The sequence below is a fragment of the Canis lupus genome, chromosome 27, assembly GCF_048164855.1.
Source record: "Canis lupus baileyi chromosome 27, mCanLup2.hap1, whole genome shotgun sequence".
Taxonomy (NCBI): Eukaryota; Metazoa; Chordata; class Mammalia; order Carnivora; family Canidae; genus Canis; species Canis lupus.
The window spans coordinates 39,239,528-39,260,565 of NC_132864.1; the positions used below are offsets into that span (position 1 = coordinate 39,239,528).

The following is a 21,038-nucleotide window of genomic DNA, read 5'->3' on the forward strand; positions in this document are numbered from 1 at the left end:
TCCCTCTCCCCTCCCTCCCTTCTCCCTCCTCCTTCCTCCCTCCTCCCCTAAAGCAGCCCAGCACCCCGAGGTAGGCTCCTGTCTCTGTGACAACCAGGTGGAAATGCGTAGCGTATTCTGTCACGGTTCCAGCAATCCAGAGACTCAGGCCCTCCGTCTCCATCCCAATCACTTATTCACTTGATCGTTTCTAAATTCTGGCTTGTGGGGGAGAAACCTGGAGAAACCTGCAGGCTGCAGGTGCACCCGGGGCCGTGGGGCGCCCTGGCTACCGCCTCCCGCCAGGCGAGACCCGCCCTCCCCGACGGGCCTTACGCAAGGACCCATGAAGTTCATCCAATGAGTATTTTAATTAGCTGAAAAAATTGCAAATGCCAGTTTTAGAGCCAAGGGCAGGAAGTCCTCCGCCCGCGCCGGTCCGCCCCGCTTCCCCCAGGTCTGGGGGCCCCGCGAGTCCCGCCTGCGGCCCCCGCCCTGCGGCCTCCTAGGACTTGCCGGCTTCCGCCTCGTGGCCGACCGCGCACGTGCCCGGGGACAGGCTGGCGTCGTGCCGCCTCATCAGGTGTATGATCTCGCTGTACAGACGCCGGGGCGCGTCCAAGCCCCAGATGAAATCCACATGTGCCCATTCGGGAATGTTCTTATGGTAGATGAGATTGGTCACCTCGGAGAGCAGGGCCTTCACGTCCTCTGGGTTGGAAAGCCAGTCCTGGCCCCCCGTCCACATGGCGGTGGGGACCGTCATGTCCCTGACTTTGTACCTCACGGGCGTCGGCTGGAAGAAAGGGATCATTGTAGCTGGCGTTTCTGACGGTCACCCTCGGGGTTCCAAGCCCAACGACTAATATTCCAAGTAAACAGTAAAAATACGGCCTGGGCGACGGGGAAGGGTCCCGGGCACGCGGGGGGGTGGAGGGTGGCCCCCGGGTGTGCTCAGCCCCTCCGTGCGGGTCCCGCTCGCCCCGGGTGCCTCGCCTGCGACGGGGGGACCCCAGCCATGAGGAAGTGAGGGACAAAGCTCGGGGTCAGGGGTCCCCTCCGCCTTAAGCATGAATTTCCCTTCGTCCCCCATGAACAAACACGCACCCCAAGAGGGACACTTCACGAACTTCACGAGGCCCAAGGGACAGAGGTTCTCGGGACACAGGCCAGAGGCTGGAGCCCCGAGGGGGCCGCGGGGTCTCCGCACAGACTCTGCGGGAGAAGGGAAGGCCCCCGGGGCAGCCCCCGCTCCAAACCCCTCATCTAGCACCCCGGAACCCAGTGGTTTCAGGGGAGGGGAGGTCCACACCTGGGGGGCTTTGGAGGGCCTGGGAGAGGCCTGGGGGGGGGTAACGGGAGGCCCAGGGGCCCTGGGCGAGGGCCTGGGGGGGACATGGGGGCATCTGAGGGGTCTGGAAGGGCCTGGGAGGAGGGCCTGGGGAGGTCTGCGGGGTCTGTGGGTGGCCTGGAGGGGTCTGGGGGACCTGGGGGACCTGGAGGGGACATGGGGTTGTCTGAGGGGTCTGGGAGGGCCTGGGAGAGGCCTGGAGAGGCCTGGGGGTCTTGGAGAGCTTGGGGGAACATGAGGGCGGCCTGGGGGGGCCTGGGAGGGCCTAGGGGTCATGGGGGGGACATGGAGGAGACATGGGGAGCCCGGGGGCCTGGAGGGGGCCGAGTGGGCCCCAGGGGGGTCCAGGTGGGTCAGGGGGGCCTGTGAGGGCCTGGGGGGTCCTGGGGGGGCCTTGCACTTCCCGCCGCCCGCCCTCCGCTCCCCTGCCAGCTGCCCGGCCCGACTCGCAGGCCTTCGTGCGGATCGTGCACCCAGCGGCCCAGACGTGCCTGAGCTCCGGGGCCGTGTGGCCGGGGCCGCGCCCAAGGGGACGCGGTGAGGAGCTCCGATGAGAGCCGGCGGCCCGCGGCCTGAGGGAGACCCGGCTCGGCCGGGACCAGCGGTGCCCCCGCTCCCCTTGGGGCCCACCTGCAGACGCCTGGAGCGTGCTGGGCCTGACGGCCGCCCCCCGACCTTCCCCGGGGCCTACGTTGCCCGAGCTGCTTGCTCCAGCAGCTGACACACGGACGCTGGTGGTTTAAGACCGTCCTGGGGCTGCATCGCTTCCTCCAAAGACACGTTTTAGGGACCAGCCAACAAGGACCTGATGCCAGGGAGTGGACGCCCGCGCCAAGCCTCCTGGTCCGGGCGCTGCCCGTGGGGACCCGGGTGACGCAGGCGGCAGAGGATCCAGCTGATCTGGGCGCGTCTGCCCCGTGTTCTGGGCTTTGTGGCCTAGGCTGCCGTGGGGAGGGGACGTCCCGCAGCCACACTCTCAGGAGCTGGCCCCTGGCCACCTACTGGGCTCCCTCCGGCTTTAGGGCCGTGTGGTGGGCACCTGTTTGCAGCCTCACACGAGCTAACAACGACCTCCAGTCGGGACCTTCTGCTCAGAGGAGTACGATGCCCGTTTCTGAGTCCCCGCAGCTGTTCATTTGATTCCAGAGCATCGACTGGGCATTTTCTTAGATGATGTAATGACTTTTCGTATTTTTCACTCGCAAATTACAGATGCATTAAAAGTGTGATTGGCAGAACTTTTAAGGATCGTCTAGTCCAATAATAATAATAATAATAATCTTTAAATAATTTGAATAAATAAATATTTGCATAAAATAAATTAAGTAATTTTGAGTAAATTATTATTATTATTAGTATTATTATTATTATTTAAAATAAGCTCCACATCCAGCAGGAGCCCAATGTGGGGCTTGAACTCATGACCCTGCGATCAAGACCTGAGCTGAGATCAAGAGTTGGACGCCCAACTGACTGAGCCACCCAGGCGCCCGTAACCCAATGATTTTTAAGGATAAAGACCTGGGGGACAGTGGAATGGTAGCAGCCTGTCCATGACCCCACAGCGGTAGTGCCTCACCCCTGCCGTCCCCCCTGGATCCCTCCAGCCACCACACAGGCCACGCTCTTCCCTTCCCTTCGCCGCCGGGTCTTGCTCCCTAGAACCCACCTCCCCCACCGGGAGCGTCATCCTCTCCGTCCTGAAAGCAGGAAGCCTCTTGGCCGAGCTGCGAACTTCTCTAGTTTCAAATGCAATCAAGCCCGAACTCGTATTTTATTTCCTCCTCTACAAAAACCTGTCACTACAACGTCCCCCTCTTTCACCTCAAAACGATGCGTTGACTTTCTTACCTGATTGCCTTTCTCCAGATTTTTGGTTTCGCTCCCCCAGTCAAATGCCCGGAGCTCCCCAGAATTCACCGCCTGAAAGGAAAGCACATGGACGGGACCTTCGAATGCACCACCGGGTAGGGGGTCGTGAGCCGAAGTGGAGGGCAGAGCTGAGCCGCTCTTCCGCTCGCTGTTAGGACAAACCTCAAGAAGCTAAGGCAAGAGGCGGGCCCCTGGGGCACAAGAAGGTCCCTGAGAAGCCCCGGCCACCAGGTCCCGGGGCCCCGCCGACCCCCGCGGGCTGCGAGGAGCGGCCCCCGAGCTGCGCCAGGGGCTGACGCTGGGAGGAAACCCAACCCAAGTCAGAACTCTTCGCCCTTTTGAACATAGGTCTCCGTCCTGTCCGCACTCCTTACACATGCACGCACACTCACACGGCCTTGGGGGGACTCCGGGCTCTGAGTCCCCAGAGAAACAGGACCGGTGTTCGTGACGTTTAAGTTCAGTGTTGTTAAACCTCTCTGCTTGAACTGGGGCCTTCCCGGTTTTTTTCAACAAAGCTGTGGTTGTAGCAGGTGAGCATCTGAGGTCAACCATGCTCGAGCTCCGTCTTTACGTGTCTTATTTCCACAGCAAATCGGTCACTCCCCCGTGTCGCCTACAGTGAGCAGGATCGGGGCAGTGCTCCTGCGCGCGCGAGAGCATCATCAGCACCCACTGCCCCTGAGTGGATTCCACGGGGTCCGGGATCTGCCCCACTGGCCCCAGAGACGGTCGTGGGACTGACGATGGGACCCTCGCCACTGGGGCCTGCAGCCAAAGGGCTCCCATGAGTTAGATCCTGCCTTTGCTGGAGGAACCGCAAAAAGAGTGAAAACGCACTCTCCTGCGTTTCCTCCTCCTCACCTCACGCGTGAGGTGGCTCGAGGCAGACAGAGGTCTCCCTGGACCATCTGAAGTCACTCACTCAAGGTCCCCCAAGGATTCCTGGGGCCAGCCCTTCCCCCCATCTCCTGAGAAGGTTCCGTGTTCTGGATCGAATTCACGGTCGAGACAGCATTGACGAGATCCCGTTCCGTCTTGGAATAATTGTGAAGTAACACCAGGGACATCCTTTGCTCCAGACAAAATGCACAAAGACCCTCGGAGAGACGACAAGGTGGGCATTCCTACCTGGCTCCAGTGTAGGATATTTTGCACAGATGTTCCAGCAAGAGTGTGAGCGACGTACACATTTGCTCGGCTCTGTAACAAAACACGAGTGGGTGGTGGGGGTCCGAGAGCTCACAAGACGTGCGCTGACACCTCCGGGGCGTCAGGCTAAGAAACGGAAACATCATTAAGTGACTCCTAACTCTGGGAAAGGAACTAGGGGTGGTGGAAGGGGAGGTGGGCGGGGGGTGGGGGTGACTGGGTGACGGGCACTGAGGGGGGCACTTGGCGGGATGAGCACTGGGTGTTATTCTGTATGTTGGCAAATTGAACACCAATAAAAAATAAATTATTATTAAAAAGAAGTGATCGCAAGGATTCACCAAACCGTACTACACACATGTGCATGGATAAGAGACGCCACTGAATGTGCTCCTGGGCATCTCTGTTGTCATCTGAGAAGAGATTCTCTTTAGGCAAACTTTACTAGGGACAGAGGTTGAGCGTCTGCCGTCAGCCCAGGTGTGACTTCGGGGTCCTGGGATCGAGTCCCCACGTCAGGCTCCCCGCAGGGAGCCTGCGTCTCCCTCTGCCTGTGTCCCTGCCTCTCTCTCTGGGCCTCTCGTGAATAAATAAATAAAATCTTAAAAAAAAAAGTTTGCTAGAATAATTAAGATGAAGGCTCTAGAACTGGGTCTGTATTCACGGCACTCGCCCACCCTCGGGACGTGAGACCGGTCACTCCTCGCTTGGCTTTGGAAAACGAAACCTTTACTAGGCTCCCGCTTACCATGTTCATGTTGTTGGTGTTAAATCCTCCCATAAGCAGCAAGACGTTGCTACAGATCTGATCGATAATCATCTGGCCACACAGGTAAATAGCAAACTGTCTGAAGAATCTGGTCTGGTACAGAAATTCTTTCTTACCAAACAGTCCCTGTAAAAACATGACGCGGAAGAGTAGTCATGACATCATGGCCAGGAAGACGTGAATCCAATTTAGTCTAATATTCTTCAGTTGACGACGGAGTTCCATCCCCTGTAAACCCGTCATGAGTTGGAAATATCATGAAGTCGAAACCGGGGACTGCGGAGGCTGCCCAGCATCACGGGAGAGGTCCGGCCCCAATATCTCTGGCCCAGGAGAAGATCAACATTCAAAATTTCAAGTATGGTTTCTACTGGATGCGTATCGTTTTTGCACCATCATAAACCCCAAAATCATTAGGTTGAGCTACTCTAAGCCCCAAAATCATTAGGTTGAGCTACTCTAAGCCCCAAAATCATTAGGTTGAGCTACTCTAAGCCCCAAAATCATTAGGTTGAGCTACTCTAAGCCCCAAAATCATTAGGTTGAGCTACTCTAAGCCCCAAAATCATTAGGTTGAGCTACTCTAAGCCCCAAAATCATTAAGTTGATCTACTCTAAGCCCCAAAATCATTAAGTTGAGCTACTCTAAGCCCCAAAATCATTAGGTTGAGCTACTCTAAGCCCCAAAATCATTAGGTTGAGCTACTCTAAGCCCCAAAATCATTAGGTTGAGCTACTCTAAGCCCCAAAATCATTAGGTTGAGCTACTCTAAGCCCCAAAATCATTAGGTTGAGCTACTCTAAGCCCCAAAATCATTAAGTTGATCTACTCTAAGCCCCAAAATCATTAAGTTGATCTACTCTAAGCCCCAAAATCATTAAGTTGAGCTACTCTAAGCCCCAAAATCATTAAGTTGATCTACTCTAAGCCCCAAAATCATTAAGTTGAGCTACTCTAAGCCCCAAAATCATTAAGTTGAGCTACTCTAAGTCTTAGCAAATAGGGTTGGAGGACTCGTCTACGCAGACAAGGAATTATCCGAGGAGTCACATACCTTGATCATCATATCCGGGAGCAGCAAAAACTTGGTGCCAGGGCTTTTCGCATATTTAACAGTGGCTATGGGCGCTAACGCAAAATACATTTTGACTTTCTGAGCCAGTTCTGGCATGGTGGAGAAAGCAATAAAGCCTACGAGAGGAGAGACAGGTCAGTGTGGATATCGCAGAGCCGAGAACCCGTAAAACGCTGATTTTACTTTTACCAAGTTATTTCAGTAACGACGCGTGCTCCTGATTTAGGTGTCCTAGGAACGTGTAAGCCCCAACACCTCGGCGCTCCCTACGGTGCCTGGCACGTACCCTCCAGCTAGTAGGTTCTGCTTGCATTACGGGGTCGAGCTATTGGGGCCAACGGTGCAGACTGTACGTAGATGCACACGGAGAAGCAACTGCGCCCCGGACACTCCTCAGGGGACTGTCACAGCTCTCACCTCATCGAAGTCCCAAACTCTCGTGAGGTGTTTTTGACAAATCTCTACCCCGCAGTGAAGGAAAGGGAGGAGAGCCCAGCCGCCTTGCTGGTCGGCGACAAGCACGTTCTGAGACGCAGAGGGTGTGGGGCTGGTAGGATGGTCTCCCTGATGCCCACCTTTCCCGGAACCCCACCTGTGATATGATCCCATAGACAAGTCATCTACGAAACTGGGCCCCAACGCTTATCTTTGTGCTAGACCAGGTCTAGGACCCTGGCTAAATCGGGCTGGCCTCTGGGCCCGTGAGAGTCTCTGAGCTACCGCTGCCCAAGGACCATCTCCACGGAGCCCTGGGGCAGGGCGGGGGGCGGGGAAAGGCCATCGCTTGAGGCCGGCCATGGTCGCCGTCTCTGAAGGGCTCTACGTCCGTCCGTCCGTGCATCTCCGTCTAGGCTGACGTTTGCAGCCCGAGCGGGAGGGGAACCTGGAGACGGAAACTTGGGTCACGTGACTTCCTCCGGTTGCGGGAGGAGAGGGGGTGTTTGTGTCTCCACTCTCCCCTCCGTGTGGTCAGGTTGGCAGCCACACGCAGGTGTGCCGTCGGGAGGACGGGCCGGGGCTCCGTCAGACCATATTCCCGCTGGCCTGCGACCCTATTAGAGCTGCCCTCGGATGTCAGCTTTGAGGACTCGAGCGAACCTCTCCCAGCAAAGTGCGTTCAAGTCCTGCCGGGAAGCGGCCGCGTGGCCGACGGCCAGAGGGATCCTGGAGCTTTTGCCCCCTTCCCCATCTCGAAGCAGCCTTTGGCTCCGTCATTGCACCTTTGTCTCGATGTCAAGCTGGACAGTGTGAGTGTAGAGAAAAGACAGTCCCACCGGCCCCCGGACCTCGGGGCAGCCCAGGCCCTAGTACCCGTTTTCCTGGAAGTGCGTGGTGAGGCGGGAGGCCACCAGAGCCGGCTCAGGGTGTGGAAAACCCCGGAGAGGAAATGGGAAAGTCGGAGAGCACTGGGGGCGGGGGGACAGGCGGGGGGACGGGGTAGCTGGGCCACGGACAGGAGGGAGGGCGCACCGGGGGTTCGGCTCACCGCCCTCTACCTCGGGCACCAGTAATACATTATATGGGGATTAGTTGACTTTAAATTAAAAAATATATTTTAAATAAGGAAGTAAACCAGCGCACTGATCGGCTGCCCTGAGTTCCAGGGGGCGTGTGCCCGCCTGGCTTCCCGGAATCCCATACCCGGGACTCCCCCGCCAGGTTGGCTTGAGGCCCGTGGAGCGCACCGGGCCGCTCTGCTCCTGCCTTGTCCACGGGTGCTTACCCCCCCCCCCCCCGCCCCAGCCGTCGCCTCCAGCATCCCGGCCCTTCCCGCATCCCCAACTTCCAGTCCTCAGGGCCAGCGGGCCGGGCAGGGCCGGGGCCAAGGGAAGGTGGGCGCCAGGCCCCAGGCCCCGCCGTCGCCCCCACCCGCACCCCTGACCCTGCACCTGCCCCCCGGGAACCTACCCATGGTGGTGCCCTGTGAATAGCCGACATAATAGATCTTTTCCTGGCCGCTTTTCTGCAAAATAAAGTTTATGACTGCAGGAAGATCAAACCTAGCCATCTCATCATAACTACAAGGGGAAAAGACAAAGTCACGTGAAAAATTAGAGTCAGAAACAATGAAAGCAGCTCCCCCCGGGGGTTACAAACAGGCCCTGAGTGTGCCCCACTGGCTTGCGGCTGTGCCCCCGGGGCCCTCACACGCGACACATGGCGCCGCTGGGCCCGTGCACCCTTTGCACTCTCTGCACACGGCAGTTTTCTGCAGACGGTGTCACGTGACCCGCCGCCCCGGGGGTGCCCTACTGAGCCCCAGCGGAACCCCACCCGGCCCTGCAGATCATCCCACGGGAAGGGCCTGACATGCCTCGGGGGCCTCCCTGTGCGGCTGTGGATAAGGAGCGGGTTAAATGCCAAAAGGTCATTAAAACCGTTTTGTAGACCGACCGTGACATACGGATCAGCCCCATTAAGTCCCTGGGGCCGAACGGTTTCCCTGATGTCTCTAAGGTTGCCTGACGGCGGCTCTTTCTGGGGGTAACAGTCCGCTCAGTACCCGAGGGGAGTTAGTCCCGGGTCCGCACCTTGTCTCGAGCCCTGACCCCAACCACCACTGTCGTCCTATTAGCCAGACCCCTTCTTCCGTTGGAGAAACCCAGTCCTCCCCCAAAGAGTCGCTCACTAACTAAAGCAATCGGGGAGATCCCGGTGGGGTGTTGGCGACCCGACCGAAGTGAATCATCTGAGTGCGAGAGGCCAGATTCGACCCCGCGTCCGCCTCCACTCTCAGGACCGTGCTGTACCTGAAAGCCCAGAACTCATCTTGGTCTATGGAGAGGGTCTTGTGCTTCCGGGACCAGGTGTTGCCCCTGCTGTTCCCCAGCCACACGTCAAAACCGGCGTCGGCCAGGATGAAGCCCAGGCTGTTGTTGGGCAGGTTGGAGATCCAGTTGCTGGCGTCCCCCAGCAGGCCGTGCTGCAGCAACACCACCGGCCGGGGCCCTGCGTGCAAGAGACTTCAGCTGGGAGGCGTGGCCTCCATCTTCCTGGCCCCCCTCGAGCCTGCAAGCTCTGGGGCCCAACACGCCCGTGTTTGCCTGTGGATTGAGCGGCTTGCTGTATCGACTGTGTTAGTTGCTCGCTTGACCTGTCTGTGTCTTGATTTCCTCAACAGAAAAAACAGGATTTTCATTAGGATTAAGTAAAACAGTGCGCAGGGAGCAGAGGTGACGGTGCCCAGGACGCGCCGTGTCCCAGCCATCAGGGCGCTCATGTAACCATGAATATAATATGTTGCACGATGGTCAACGTACGCGTGGTTGTGTTAGAGGACAAAGGTGCCCGTGCGTGTGTGTGTGTCTATGCCGAGCGTGTGATGGTTTAACGACGACCCTTCATGTCAAAAAGAGTGACAAGGCAGCTGGGAGGAGCCCCCACACTCCAAGTATGAGAAAATTTGAGGCTCAGAATAAATACTGGTAACGATAAATCACCCCCGCCGCCGCCCCGTGAGCATTAAGAGCGCCCGGGTCGAAGGGCGGCAACCGTGGGGCGGGCCGCAGCGGGCTTCACGACGCCACGCGGCGAGGGCCCGGCTACGCCTCTGCGGTGTCCCCACCCCGCGGCCTGGGGAACCTGGGACGTACCCCCCCCCCCCCGCCCCCGCCCCCTGCCGCCGGCCTCCTTCCCAGCATCCAGGTGGAAAGCGCCAGGAAGTCAGGCACACAGGGGGCGCGGGACGGGCACACGCGCGGCTCGGCGCTCATGACCCAATTCCCTACTCCCGGGGACATGCCGCGAGGACACAGGAGAACGGCCTTCTCTCTAAGGGGGTGCACAGGCCGGGTCCCCAGAGCTTCCCCCCCGGAGGCCCCTGCCAGCTGCAGAAGCAACACCCGCCTCCAGAGGGGACTGTCCTTCCCCAACCGGACCCAACCCAGGGACGGTCCCCCCAGCTCCCAAACCCCGAAACTGGGGTGACCAGTTGGGGGAGGTTAGCAGGATGTGAGCGGAGAAGCTCCGCCTGGGAACGGGGCTGCGGGGGCCCTAGCCGGGGCGCCGCTCGGTGCCCCCGGGAGCTGTGCTTGCTCACCTCCCGGCAGCTGGAGCTCAGCGAACGTTCCCTCTGCAGCTGCAGGCTCCCGTGTGCTTGTGCAGGACCCACTCACTCACCCACCCCACGCACACGTATGGGCGCCTGCGTGTGCTCGGCACGCTTTTAGGCGCTGGCTGTACGGCCTTCCACGAAATAGAGAAGATCCCGGCTCCCGGGGCGGTTACCTTCTGATCGGGGGAGACAGCCAATGAGCCAGCACGCGTGTGTCCTAGCGGGTGGCACGTGCTCAGGGAAGGAACGAGGACACGGGGCCAGACCCCACCCGGGGGCACGGTGCTGCTGTTTTCAAAGGGGTGCTCAGGGAAAGCGCGATGGAGAGCACCCGCACGAGGCCCAGGCCAGGGTGCAGGACCCCATGGCGAGAACCGTGCGTCCGAATGCACTGAGGTTGGCTCATGCTCCACATGCAGGACACCAAGGGCAGCTGGGCAGCTGGTATTTAAAAAATCCGGTTTTCGGGACACCTGATGGCTCCGTGGTGGAGCGTCTGCCTTCGGCTCAGGGCGTGACCCCGGGGTCCCGGGATTGAGTCCCACGTTGGGCTCCCTCTGCTTCTCCCTCTGCCTGTGTCTCTGCCTTTCTCTCTCTCTCTCTCTGTCTCTTGTGAATAGATACATAATTTTATTTTTTAAAGTCGGTTTTCAAAAAAGCTGCAAACGGGCAAATTGGAATACAACAGAACCCTGCAGCTTGTTGGCCCCGAAGACGACAGCATCCGCCCGACCTGCTCCGGTCCCAGTTAAGAAATGGGTCAAGGTGGCGGGCAGGTCTCTGCAGGTTTCACAACCTTCCAGCAAAGTGCCGGCCTGGGCTCCCGGACAGGTTGCCCAAGCTCCGTGAGCGGCAGTTTCTCCAGGTTATTGTGAAAGTTAAATGAGACGGATGCGGATAGAGCCCGCGGCACCGTAGCTGGCGTCCAGAGGGCCCTACGGGTGTCCTCATGACACGGCGCAGCTGCTGCCGTCCACGCAGACCCACAGCACCCAAAGGCACAGAGCACACGCTCACTGGTGACGACCATGAATTTTTTTAAGCCGGCAATAGCTGAAAACCCCATAAACCGAAAAAATGGGATTCTATGAATTGAAGGAATGTATCAAAAATAAAAAATGCACACCTACTGCTTGATTCTTAAAACACTCCAGTGAAGCGCTGGGCAAGGCCTCAAATACTTAAAGGGCTATTTGGCTGGGGCTACGGGGTATGCGGGGTATTGGCTGGGGCTACGGGGCATGCAGGGTGTTGGCTGGGGCTACGGGGCATGTGGGGTGTTGGCTGGGGCTACGGGGTATGCGGGGTATTTGGCTGGGGCTACAGGGTACTCAGGGTGTTGATGGGGCTACAGGGTACACGGGGTGTTGGCTGGGGCTACGGGGTATGTGGGGTGTTGGCTGGGGCTACGGGGTCTGTGGGGTGGGCCCGGGCGCCGCGCTGGAGCTCTCCTTCTTCGTTAGCAGGGATCAGCGTGGTCTGTTCAAGAGACCGTCCCTGGTTGTTCCAGATTATCCACATGAGAGGGGTTTGGGGAATGGGTTAAGGCCTAGAAGGCGTCACTGAAGGCCTTTTTTTTTTTTTTTTTTTTAAGCAAACCCTATGTTTCTTTGAGATCATTGAGGATATTGGGGCCCACCGGGGCGGTGATGATGGGGTGGAGGAGGGAGCGAAGCTGCCTTCCGGCCCAAGCAATGGGCCGCAGTCTGTCACAAGAACCCAGACCCCGTGCGAACACTCAGGTCACGAGGGGATCCTCACTACCGACCGGTGGGCACGTGGGGTGCCCGGGGTGAACCGTACCTGCGTCCCTAGGTTGCGCCAGGCCTTGAGGAATTCGGTTAACAGAAAGGATGTACCCGTCTTCTGTGACGACTTCGTACTCCTCGCAGGGATAGCCTTGGTGTCGGATGATCTCACTCTGAGGGAAAAGCAGCGTCTTTTGAATTCAGGGCTGTGTGGCCGCGCGCTCCATGACCCAAAAGCAGCAAACTGGGACACCTGGGGGGCTCCGCGGTGGAGCGTCTGCCGTCGGCCCAGGGTGTGACCCCGGGGTCCTGGGATCGAGTCCCGCGTCGGGTCCCCGCAGGGAGCCTGCTTCTCCCTCTGCCTGGGTCTCTGCCTCTCTCTCTCTCTCTCTGGGTCTCATGAATAAACAAATAAAATGTAAAAATGTAATGTGGAGACCGGGCTAGAACAACGGTTCCCTAAGTGTGGGCCCTGGACCGGGAGGGTCAGCGTCCCTCGGGCGCCTGTTGGCTTCCACGCCAGCCTCGAGCTGGGGACTCTGAGGACGGGACCCAGCACTTGGTTTCCACGGGCTCCTTTGGAAAGTCCGATTCGCTGTAATGTTCCAGAACCGGTCAGCCCGAGCGCGGGTGCCGGAGCGGGGGTGCGTGCCGGGATTCCCCGGGGACACGTACACGTACAGGGTCCCGGCTCGGTTCGGGGCGAGGGCCCGGGTCGTTGTGACGCAGCCAGTGGGGCATCCTGCCCAGGACAGCTTATGAGAAACTGTAGGTCATGCGTTCCCTACGGCTCTTTTCGGCCCTCGGGTCTGTGGCTCTTAAGGGAACAGAAAAGCCCCCGAGGTCCCCCAGCTCGAATTCTAATCCTGGTTCTAACGCTATTACGCAAACCAGTTGGGCAACCTTGAGACAATTAGCAAACCTGTCCCCATTCCTCAGCCTAGTCACCTGCACGTTAGGGGTTCTCGCAAGGAACGTGGAGAGATGATGCACGGTAACACCCACCGGGTCCCCCGGCACACAGTAGGTCGTCAGGGAGCATTGGGACGACTGTAATTAAGAACCCCCCGCACGCTCTTGGGTAAGTCCTATAGGTTTGCAGACTTCAGCTGGAGAAGCCTTTTTTTTTTTTTTAGAGCCGCTTTCCTGAATCCCTGACTCGGTTCCCCCTCTAAAGCCCCGAGAGCACCCTGCGAGGCACACCCAGGGCGAGGTTCGGGGAGACCGGCTAGACAGATTGCCTCTGTGCAATAAGGCAGAGGAATGTGTGTGGGATCCGCGGGCCGGCAGCCTCCCCTCCCCCGGGAGGGCTGCGATTATGGGCTACATGCTCGGGCAGGCCCGGGCTGAAGTCGTGGCTCCGCCGCCTGCCGGGCTGCGGCCTCCCTTAGGTTGCTTATACCCCTGGATCCCAAAAATGGGGACCACCCTACGTACCGACGGGGCCGAGCCTCAACAGCTCTCAGTCTCGGTGTCTCCTAGGGGGCGAGTCACACGATAGGGTGGGCGACCCTAAACTCAGCTCAAGAACTTGAGAGTAAGCCAGAAAGTCGGGGCGAGCGAGAAGGTTAGCGCATCGTCCGTGAGTCGTGCTCACGCGAGGCTCCAGGTCCCCCCGTTGCCAGTCTACGGGGTACCCGGTCCGGGAGGCGGAACGAAACCCCGGTTAGAATGGCACAGGACGCTCCTAGAAGCAGGTGTCCTGGCGGGAAGAAGGGCGAGATGAGAGCAGGCAGAAAAGGAACAAAAATCCCCAAGGAAGTGGAAATGCCAGAGCTGGGTGTGGCCCAAGATGGGATTTCTCTGCTCCTGGAATGAACCTAAGAAGCCAAGAAAAAGTTCGATCGCGCTCCGCTCGGGGCAAAGGGATGAGGTCACTCACCCGGGTTCACTGACTCTGTTCAAGGACAACAAAGGCTGGCCCGTCCCCAGGTTAGCGCATCACCGACCGGCGAGCGAAAACCGCCACCGTGTCGTAGGGACGGGATACTAATGCACTAAAGCAGATGATGCCCGGGTGCAAGAGTGGGCACGCGAACCACTTCGTTTCCCTCCAGACACGGAAAAAAAAAAAAAAAAAAAAAACCCAACTTACGATATTCATGAACGCCTCCGGATCCACAGCTTTGGTCGGCAGACGTCCCGAATTCACGTTCCTCTGGAACAGATACGCCACCAGGATCAGAAGCCACATCCCCGTCCTGGGTGAGGCGGTCCACACTCTCGACAGGATCTTCGGCATGATCCGACGTCTGCATGGATTCTGTGCCTGGCAGCGTAACGGCTGATCCCGATGCCGGAAGGATCTGCAGCTTTGAAACCCGTGTCCCCTGTGTTCCACCTACGGTTCCTGCCCCCGAATTCAGAGGCAAATTCAGTGGAAACATGGCCCAGGATGTCCCAATGCCATCGGGCCCCTCCCACCACTCACATCACCCGTCGTCACCAGCCCTCGCCTTGCAGGTGTGTGGGACTTGATGCCACCCGCAGTCACGTGCAGAGGACGCAGCCCATAAAACCCTGTTCCTCATCATCAGGAAATGGGAACCATAGGGAAGATCTTTTTTTTTTTTTTTTTTGTGGGGGGGGGGAGATCATTTTTATTTTTATTTTTTTTCCTTCGTTTTTATCTTTCTTGGAAGGATGGAAAGATACGGCGTCGGCAGAGAACGTTCCAGGCTTCTACGGCCGCGTCCCGAGGCTTCGATGACCAGTCGTTTCACTGCAGACCAACGTAGCCATGAGTGGTTTTGTTGGACGAGTCAAAAAATAAGGACATTCCCTCTTCCTGGCGATGGGTGAGATCCCCGATCGGGAGCAAATGACTCTTCCACGGGTGGGCCGCGTGCACGCGGCTCAGCCAGGCACACGCAGGAGGCTTTATTCTGGGTCATGAGCGCTGGCGAATGCCGGGGGACGCATTAGCCGGGGGCCTGGCGGGGAAATCATCTGCAGGAGCTACGCGGAGTTGCAGCCTAGTTACTTTCGGGGTCTAAATGTCCCAGTTGGGCCAACTGTGCGGCAGTGCGGGCACCCCCTTACCCGACTGTTATGTAGGCGGGCCAGGAGCACAGGTAAAGAATGGGTTAGAATTTAGGAAAAGAAGGGGCGCCCGGGGGGGCTCGGTCGGTGAGGCGTCTGCCTTCGGCTCAGGTCATGATCCCGGGGTCCTGGGGTCGAGCCCCGGGTCGGGCTCCCTGCTCCGAGGGGGTGGGGGTGGGGGGGTCTGCTTCTCCGTCTCCCTCTTCCTCTCCCTGGGCTTGTGTTCTCTCTCTCTCTCTCTCAAATAAATAAAGTCTTTTTTTTTTTTTTTAAAGGAGTTTAAGGAAAAACCCCTTGTTATTTGAGGTAATGTATCTCCTTGCCTGTACCCCAGCTCTTTGGAGCTGAGCTGGCACAGCCGCCGTGAGCTGAGGCTCCTGGAACGGGGCCCGAGCAGGGGCGGATGGGCCTGCTGGAGCGTGCCCGGCGCTGGGCCCGGTGCCCACGAGGCCTGCATCCTGCCCTGCACCTCCCGGCTTCCCTCACCCGGCTCCGGGGAGCGGGGTCTGCACCCACGAGTGACCCTGACGTGCCCCATTCGGGCTCCAGGGGCCGTGAGCGTCGTGGACCCGTGCCCGACGTCACTGGGTAGCTCGGGGCTGCGCCAGAGCCGCAAAACCAGGGGCTTCAGCTCGTTGGTTAGTATTTTCCCCACGTGGGGGAAACGTGTAACATTTCGGGGTCCTCTTCCCCGAGTTCTTCCCCAAGGCCTGACAGCTGTGTCAGAAGAAATGAGGGCAGTCTCTGGGAATTCTCTCCCTCCGACTTCTCTCCTGGGGCCCCTGGGGAATCAGGGGTGAGCACCTGCCTTGGGCTCAGGGCATGACCCCAGTCCTGAGATCGAGTCCTGCATCGGGGTCCCTGTAGGGAGCCTGCTTCTCCCTCTGCCTGGGTCTCCGCCCCTCTCTCTCTCTCTCTCTCTCTCTCATAAATAAATAAATAAATAAATAAATAAATAAATAAATAAATAATCTAAAAAAAAGAAAGAAAGAAAACAGCCACTCAGGGGCACCTGGGTGGCTCAGGCGGTTAAAGGGCCCCATCATCGTCTAAAATGGGTTTTTACCGTGTCCGCACATACAGGCGGAGGCTCTGAGACCCCTACATCTTGAACGAGGAAAACGGATCTGCCCTAACATGTGCTACGTATAAATCAATTCAATATCAAAATTACATGGAAGCAACAGGCCTCATAAGACGGAAATTAAAGAAAGATTAGGACACGGAGGACAAAGAATCAACACGTAGTCTTATCCAAGATGCACTATGTGTCAAAACTAAAAAAAAAAAATAAATGGAAGCACTGAGGTGGGCCCTTGACGGGATGAGCACTGGGTGTTATTCTCTATGTTGGCAAATTGAACCCCAATAAAAAATAAATTTATGTTTTTTAAAAAAAGGAAGCCGTTAAAACAAACAAAACAGGACAAAACCCCCCAAAGAGAAAACTGTAATGCAAGCGTAAAAAAATAAGATAAAATGAAGAAACCCCTCAACGTGGGAAAGAAGCCCTCTTCCGCGTTGAGTCGTGCGTTCCCCTAACCCTGAGCTGAGTCGTGCTGAAGCGGTTCCTGATCTTTTTCCTGCAGGCCCCGAGTCCCCCAGAAAGTCGGAGTCTGTGCTCTGCTCAGACTTGCTCTGTGAGCAAATGACCGGAACGTCCGGATGCTCCAACTCCGGCCTGACTCTTCCTTTCTCACCAGGCCTTTTCTGGATCCCCAAGGACACTCCAGGCCTTCAGGCAAGTGGCCTCCCGGTGTGTCCGACACGCTTGAAAATACGGGATTCTCATTTGGAAACCACTCGATACCTCTCATCTGGATCCAATGACCCAGGATAGTTCTTTTTTTTTTTTTTTAAGAAAATAAGAATTGTTTCCCATTAGGGATAAAGGTATTACATTCTAAAGCAAGGCGTGGTTAATTTAAAAAAAAAAATTAGAGTTCGGGGAAGATACTTAAAACATGATTGCAAAAGAAGACAACAGAATGTCCCTAGGATTACATTAGGAGTCAGGACACCGCAGGGTTTTACAGGGACAGTTACACAATATCGCGGTAGCTGGGTTGACAGAGGCGTAGCCGAAGACGTGGGTGAGTTTGTTTTTTTGTTTTTTGTTTTTTTTTTTAAGATTTATTTATTTATTTGAGAGAGCACGAGAGCGAGCACGAGCAGGGGGGAGGCAGAGGGAGCGGGAGAGGCAGGCTCCCCGTGCACTGGGGAGCCCCAGGCGGGCCCCGATCTCAGGACCTGAGCTGGAACCAAGGCTGGACTCCAACCAGCCGAGCCTCCCAGGCGCCCCGATGTGGTTAACTTCTAAAGCCAGAGTCGTACCCTACAAAAGTCCCCCGTCCCCGCTTCTGTCCGTCTGGAAAAGCATTTAGGTTGCCCCGCTTCCCCGCTCTCGAGGGCGGCCTTGCCGGGGAGGCCCCTTCCCAGCGCCTCCCGCCGCCTCCCGCTGCAGGGTCTCTGCTGACACCCGACGCCGTCGCTGACCCGGTTGCAAGTCCTCCTACTCGCACGAGCACCACCGTTCGTCCGCATCCTCCTTCATCAGCTCCGCGTTTCGTGAGTCTTTTTAATCGTGCCAGTCTGATGGGACCGAGGGGGCTTTGCACATTTTGTTCGCGTTTTCCTGAGTTAGAACGGACTTGGGAAATTTTCCTGCGTCCCGGCTCTTTGATTTCCCTTTACAAATAGCTCTTTCAGATTATTGACCTATTCTCTCTGCATTTTAAAAATGATTGGTTGGGCTTTGCGGTTTTTTTTTTTTTTTAATGAATATTGATCTTTAGCTCGTTCCATGTGCTGCTGGTATTTTCACATTTTCCTCTTTCAAAATTTTGATTGTGGTCTCTTTCTTCCGTTCCCTTTTCATGCTACGGAGATGTCACCATGATACGGAGCAAAGTCTCTTGGGGGCTTCCCTTGGGGCTTTTAGGTTTTCTGACTTTTTCCAAGACGAATTTTCTTTACCCCAAGGTTACAGAAATATATCGTCTCTATTTCCCAACATTTTCCCGATGCTTTTCATTTAGAACTCCAGACCGTTTGAAATTTATTTTTCAGTATGGGTGGGTATCGAATCTGGAATTTTTAAAATATAAGTAATTACCCAGTTTCACAAGTACAACTTCTCTTTTAGTCTCTTCTGATTCCACCGCGATGAACGACACCTTGACTTTTCCATCTTCTGTAATAAGCTCCGGAGGCCCCGGAGAGCTCACATGATTTACCTGAAGCAACTCGATGTTTCCAGCAGCTTTCGGTGACATCTGGAGCCGGTTCTGGTCCCCGGCCCCCGGGGAGGTGCTACTGGCCCCAGCGGTAGAGGCCAGGGCTGCCGCTAGACACCCTGCGGAGAACGTCCCCACGAAAGATACCCCGACACCCGGGTTGTGGAGTCTCGTTCTAGAGTCCTGACAGCCTGTGCGTTAAGGTCTGAGAAGAAATTCTACTTGGAAAAGGCATGTGGACACGTGTCACCATCAGTGTTCGGAGTGGCTGGCCTTCTGTACCGTCGGTAAGTCCTCCAAGCGTAGGGTGGCCTATGAGCTGGTTATCAGGAGTCAGGGCTGCCTGGTTTCCCGGCGAGAAAAAATGCAACTCTTTGCACCGACTTCTGTGAGATCTCCTGCACGCTCCACGCCCCTGCGTCCTAGTCTCCCCAGCTGCAGGACACCTGTCGGCTCCTTGGGACCATGGGTGCACATACTAGGACGGGTGCACATACTATGATGGGTGCACATACTAGGACGGGTGCACATACTAACTGCTCTTTTCCAAGCCCCGGCTTTGAGCGGCCCCGTGGCCATGGCCCTGTGCCGCACGCTCGTGGAGACCCCGTAAGAATCCTGTGATTGCTGACGCGGGTTTCTGTCCCCACCAGACAGGCCGAACCAGGATCTCCAGGTCTGGGAGCAGGGACCTGTGCTCTCATCAGGTGCCCCGGGTGGTTCCAAGGGTGAGCTGGGCTCGGGCCGCTGCGGGGCTGCACCCACGGGTCCCTGTGGGGCTGATTCTTCCAGAGGGACTCTCACCTCGGGGGTGGGAGGGGTGGGGATGGAATCCCGAGGGTGGGGTAGGACTGGAGCTTTCAGGCTTCAAGTTTTCCCTGGGTTCACCAGCACCAAAAAATGCAGTAAAAAGATGATTCATCATCTCCACGGCCTCTTGAGATTTTTAAAACCTACACGGGAAAATCGGGAGGGTTGAAGAAGCAAACACGCGGGTTACTCATTTCTATGACTGCTAATGATAGTTTATGTCCGCTCAGTTTTCTTTCATCTCCACGTAGACTTAAATATTAATTATCGTACATCGATAATCATTACATCGATAATTAACATTAATTATCGTACATCGGGGCGCATCTAACGAACCTATGTAGCTCAGCCCAGAGCCTAGGATCACGCAGATTTGGTCCGCACGATGCCAAGAAAGTGCTGGGAGTCCCCACACGCCGCCCGTGGAGGCATTTTGCAAATACTACGATAAATGGGCCTTTCCACGTTTATTGAGATGTTGAGCACCCAGGGCCACTCAGTCCCAGAGACAGGAGGTTTGAGAATAGCAGTGAAGGGCTCCAACTTTCCAAACTGCTTCCAGGATAGCAAAATAATTTTCTTAAGTAGCACTTAGGAAGGGACAACAACAAGTGGTTATCTTGAAGCTTTTGGAGTTTTAGCATCCCCCGTTTTTTTTTTTTTTTTAGCTTTTAATAGATTTATTATACGGATCGGTCACATGATTTCCTGGAGAGCGCGTCAAAGCAGGAAGAAGAATTTGAGGCGAACTGACAAAAATTCAGCATCGTGAAGGAAGACGTTTAGGATGAAAGAATTTGTATGAAAAAAAAATCTGAGCAGCCAAGTAGCTTAGGAGCTGACCACACCGGCACCTCCGTCCCCTGACACCTTTTTTCCCCTAATGATGAGAAATCCCTGCTTTGTTTTGTCACGAGGCCTGAGGTTCCATGAATACAAAAGAACGTGGTTAGTGAGGCCAGTGAAGTGGAAGGAGCACTAGAGGAGGAGTCAGGGTCTGGGGTCCCCGGGGAGCTGGTTGTGAGACCCTGGGGGATTCACCTCCCCCATGGAGGCCCTGGAGTCTATAAAATTCAGTTGAAACCACATCCGTAGTTTTCAAACTGTTTCGTTGGAGTCTGGTTTCTTTCTTTCTTTTTCTTTTTTTCTCTTTTTTTGAGAGAGTACAGATGTCATGACATTTATTAAAAGGCACGCTACGATGCTATACTTGTTAGGACAAGAGATTAGAGATATCAAGCAATAGCCAGCAAATATACAAACTGAACGAAAATGGAATATATTGTAGAGTACAGAAGCTTGAATTACCATGCACGACGCATATAGAAGATATGTTTTTTAAATATTTTATCTTCTCTTTGCATTTATAACATAGTTCACTTAAATGATCACAGAATCCTTTTTTTTTTTTTTTAGATTGTATTCATTTATTCATGAGAGACAGAGAGAGAGGGAGAGAGGCAGAGACACAGGCAGAGGGAGAAGCAGGCTCCATGCAGGGAGCCCGACGTGGGACTCCCTGATCCTGGGACCCCGGGGTCACGGGGGTCACGCCCTAAGCCGGAGGCAGATGCTAAAGCACGGAGCCACCCAGGGGCCCCAAGGAGTCTGGTTTCTGTGGAAGGGCCGCAAAAAGTCTGCTGACAGGGGCATTCAATTTTGTTTTCAGATGTAATTTTACTCATTTAAATATCTTCGTTTCACAGGTAATTGCAAATGTCTGTTTGTATATCAAAGTTCACATGGCAGCCACGTCTTCCTTAACCGATGCTAGAGATGGAGAGGGGAATGTCCTGTGCTGTCTTGTAGAATTGAAAAAGAATTAATGGGAAAGGAGAAAAAAATGAGTGAGAAATATCAGAAAGGGAGACAGAACATAGAGACTCCTAACTCTGGGAAACGAACTAGGGGTGGTGGAAGGGGAGGAGGGCGGGGGGTGGGGGTGAGTG

The 21,038-nt window shown here is 56.0% G+C and overlaps 1 protein-coding gene and 1 long non-coding RNA gene across 3 annotated transcripts; one reads left to right on the forward strand and one right to left on the reverse strand.

The window, feature by feature from the left end:
* Positions 1-331: 331 nt before the first annotated feature.
* Positions 332-14,447, reverse strand: LIPM (lipase family member M). Its single transcript, XM_072803671.1, has 9 exons — positions 14,097-14,447; positions 12,057-12,174; positions 8,950-9,148; positions 8,108-8,217; positions 6,179-6,315; positions 5,103-5,249; positions 4,334-4,405; positions 3,182-3,253; positions 332-775 (listed from the first exon to the last, which is right to left on the reverse strand). The coding sequence occupies exons 1-9, from the start codon at positions 14,241-14,243 to the stop codon at positions 485-487; spliced, it is 1,293 nt and encodes a 430-aa protein (XP_072659772.1). The 5' UTR covers positions 14,244-14,447; the 3' UTR covers positions 332-484.
* Positions 14,448-14,592: 145 nt separating this feature from the next.
* On the forward strand, positions 14,593-20,633 carry LOC140619772 (uncharacterized). Of its 2 annotated transcripts, XR_012019562.1 has the most exons (4): positions 14,593-14,799; positions 16,633-17,136; positions 18,189-18,566; positions 20,506-20,633. It is a non-coding gene; the product is annotated as an uncharacterized lncRNA (long non-coding RNA). The 2 variants fall into 2 exon arrangements; XR_012019561.1 differs by lacking the exons at positions 14,593-14,799; positions 16,633-17,136 and adding an exon at positions 17,165-17,611.
* The last annotated feature ends 405 nt before the right edge of the window (positions 20,634-21,038 follow it).

Bases quoted from the DNA above. Each gene is read 5' to 3' on its own strand.
- LIPM (XM_072803671.1), bottom strand. From the start codon at position 14,243: ATGCCGAAGATCCTGTCGAGAGTGTGGACCGCCTCACCCAGGACGGGG. The intron at 4,406-5,102 runs GTAAGCGGGAGC...GTTTTGTTACAG, and splicing joins ACACCAACAACATGAACATG to AGCCGAGCAAATGTGTACGT. The intron at 776-3,181 runs GTAAGAAAGTCA...CCTTTCTTCCAG, and splicing joins ATCTGGAGAAAGGCAATCAG to CCGACGCCCGTGAGGTACAA.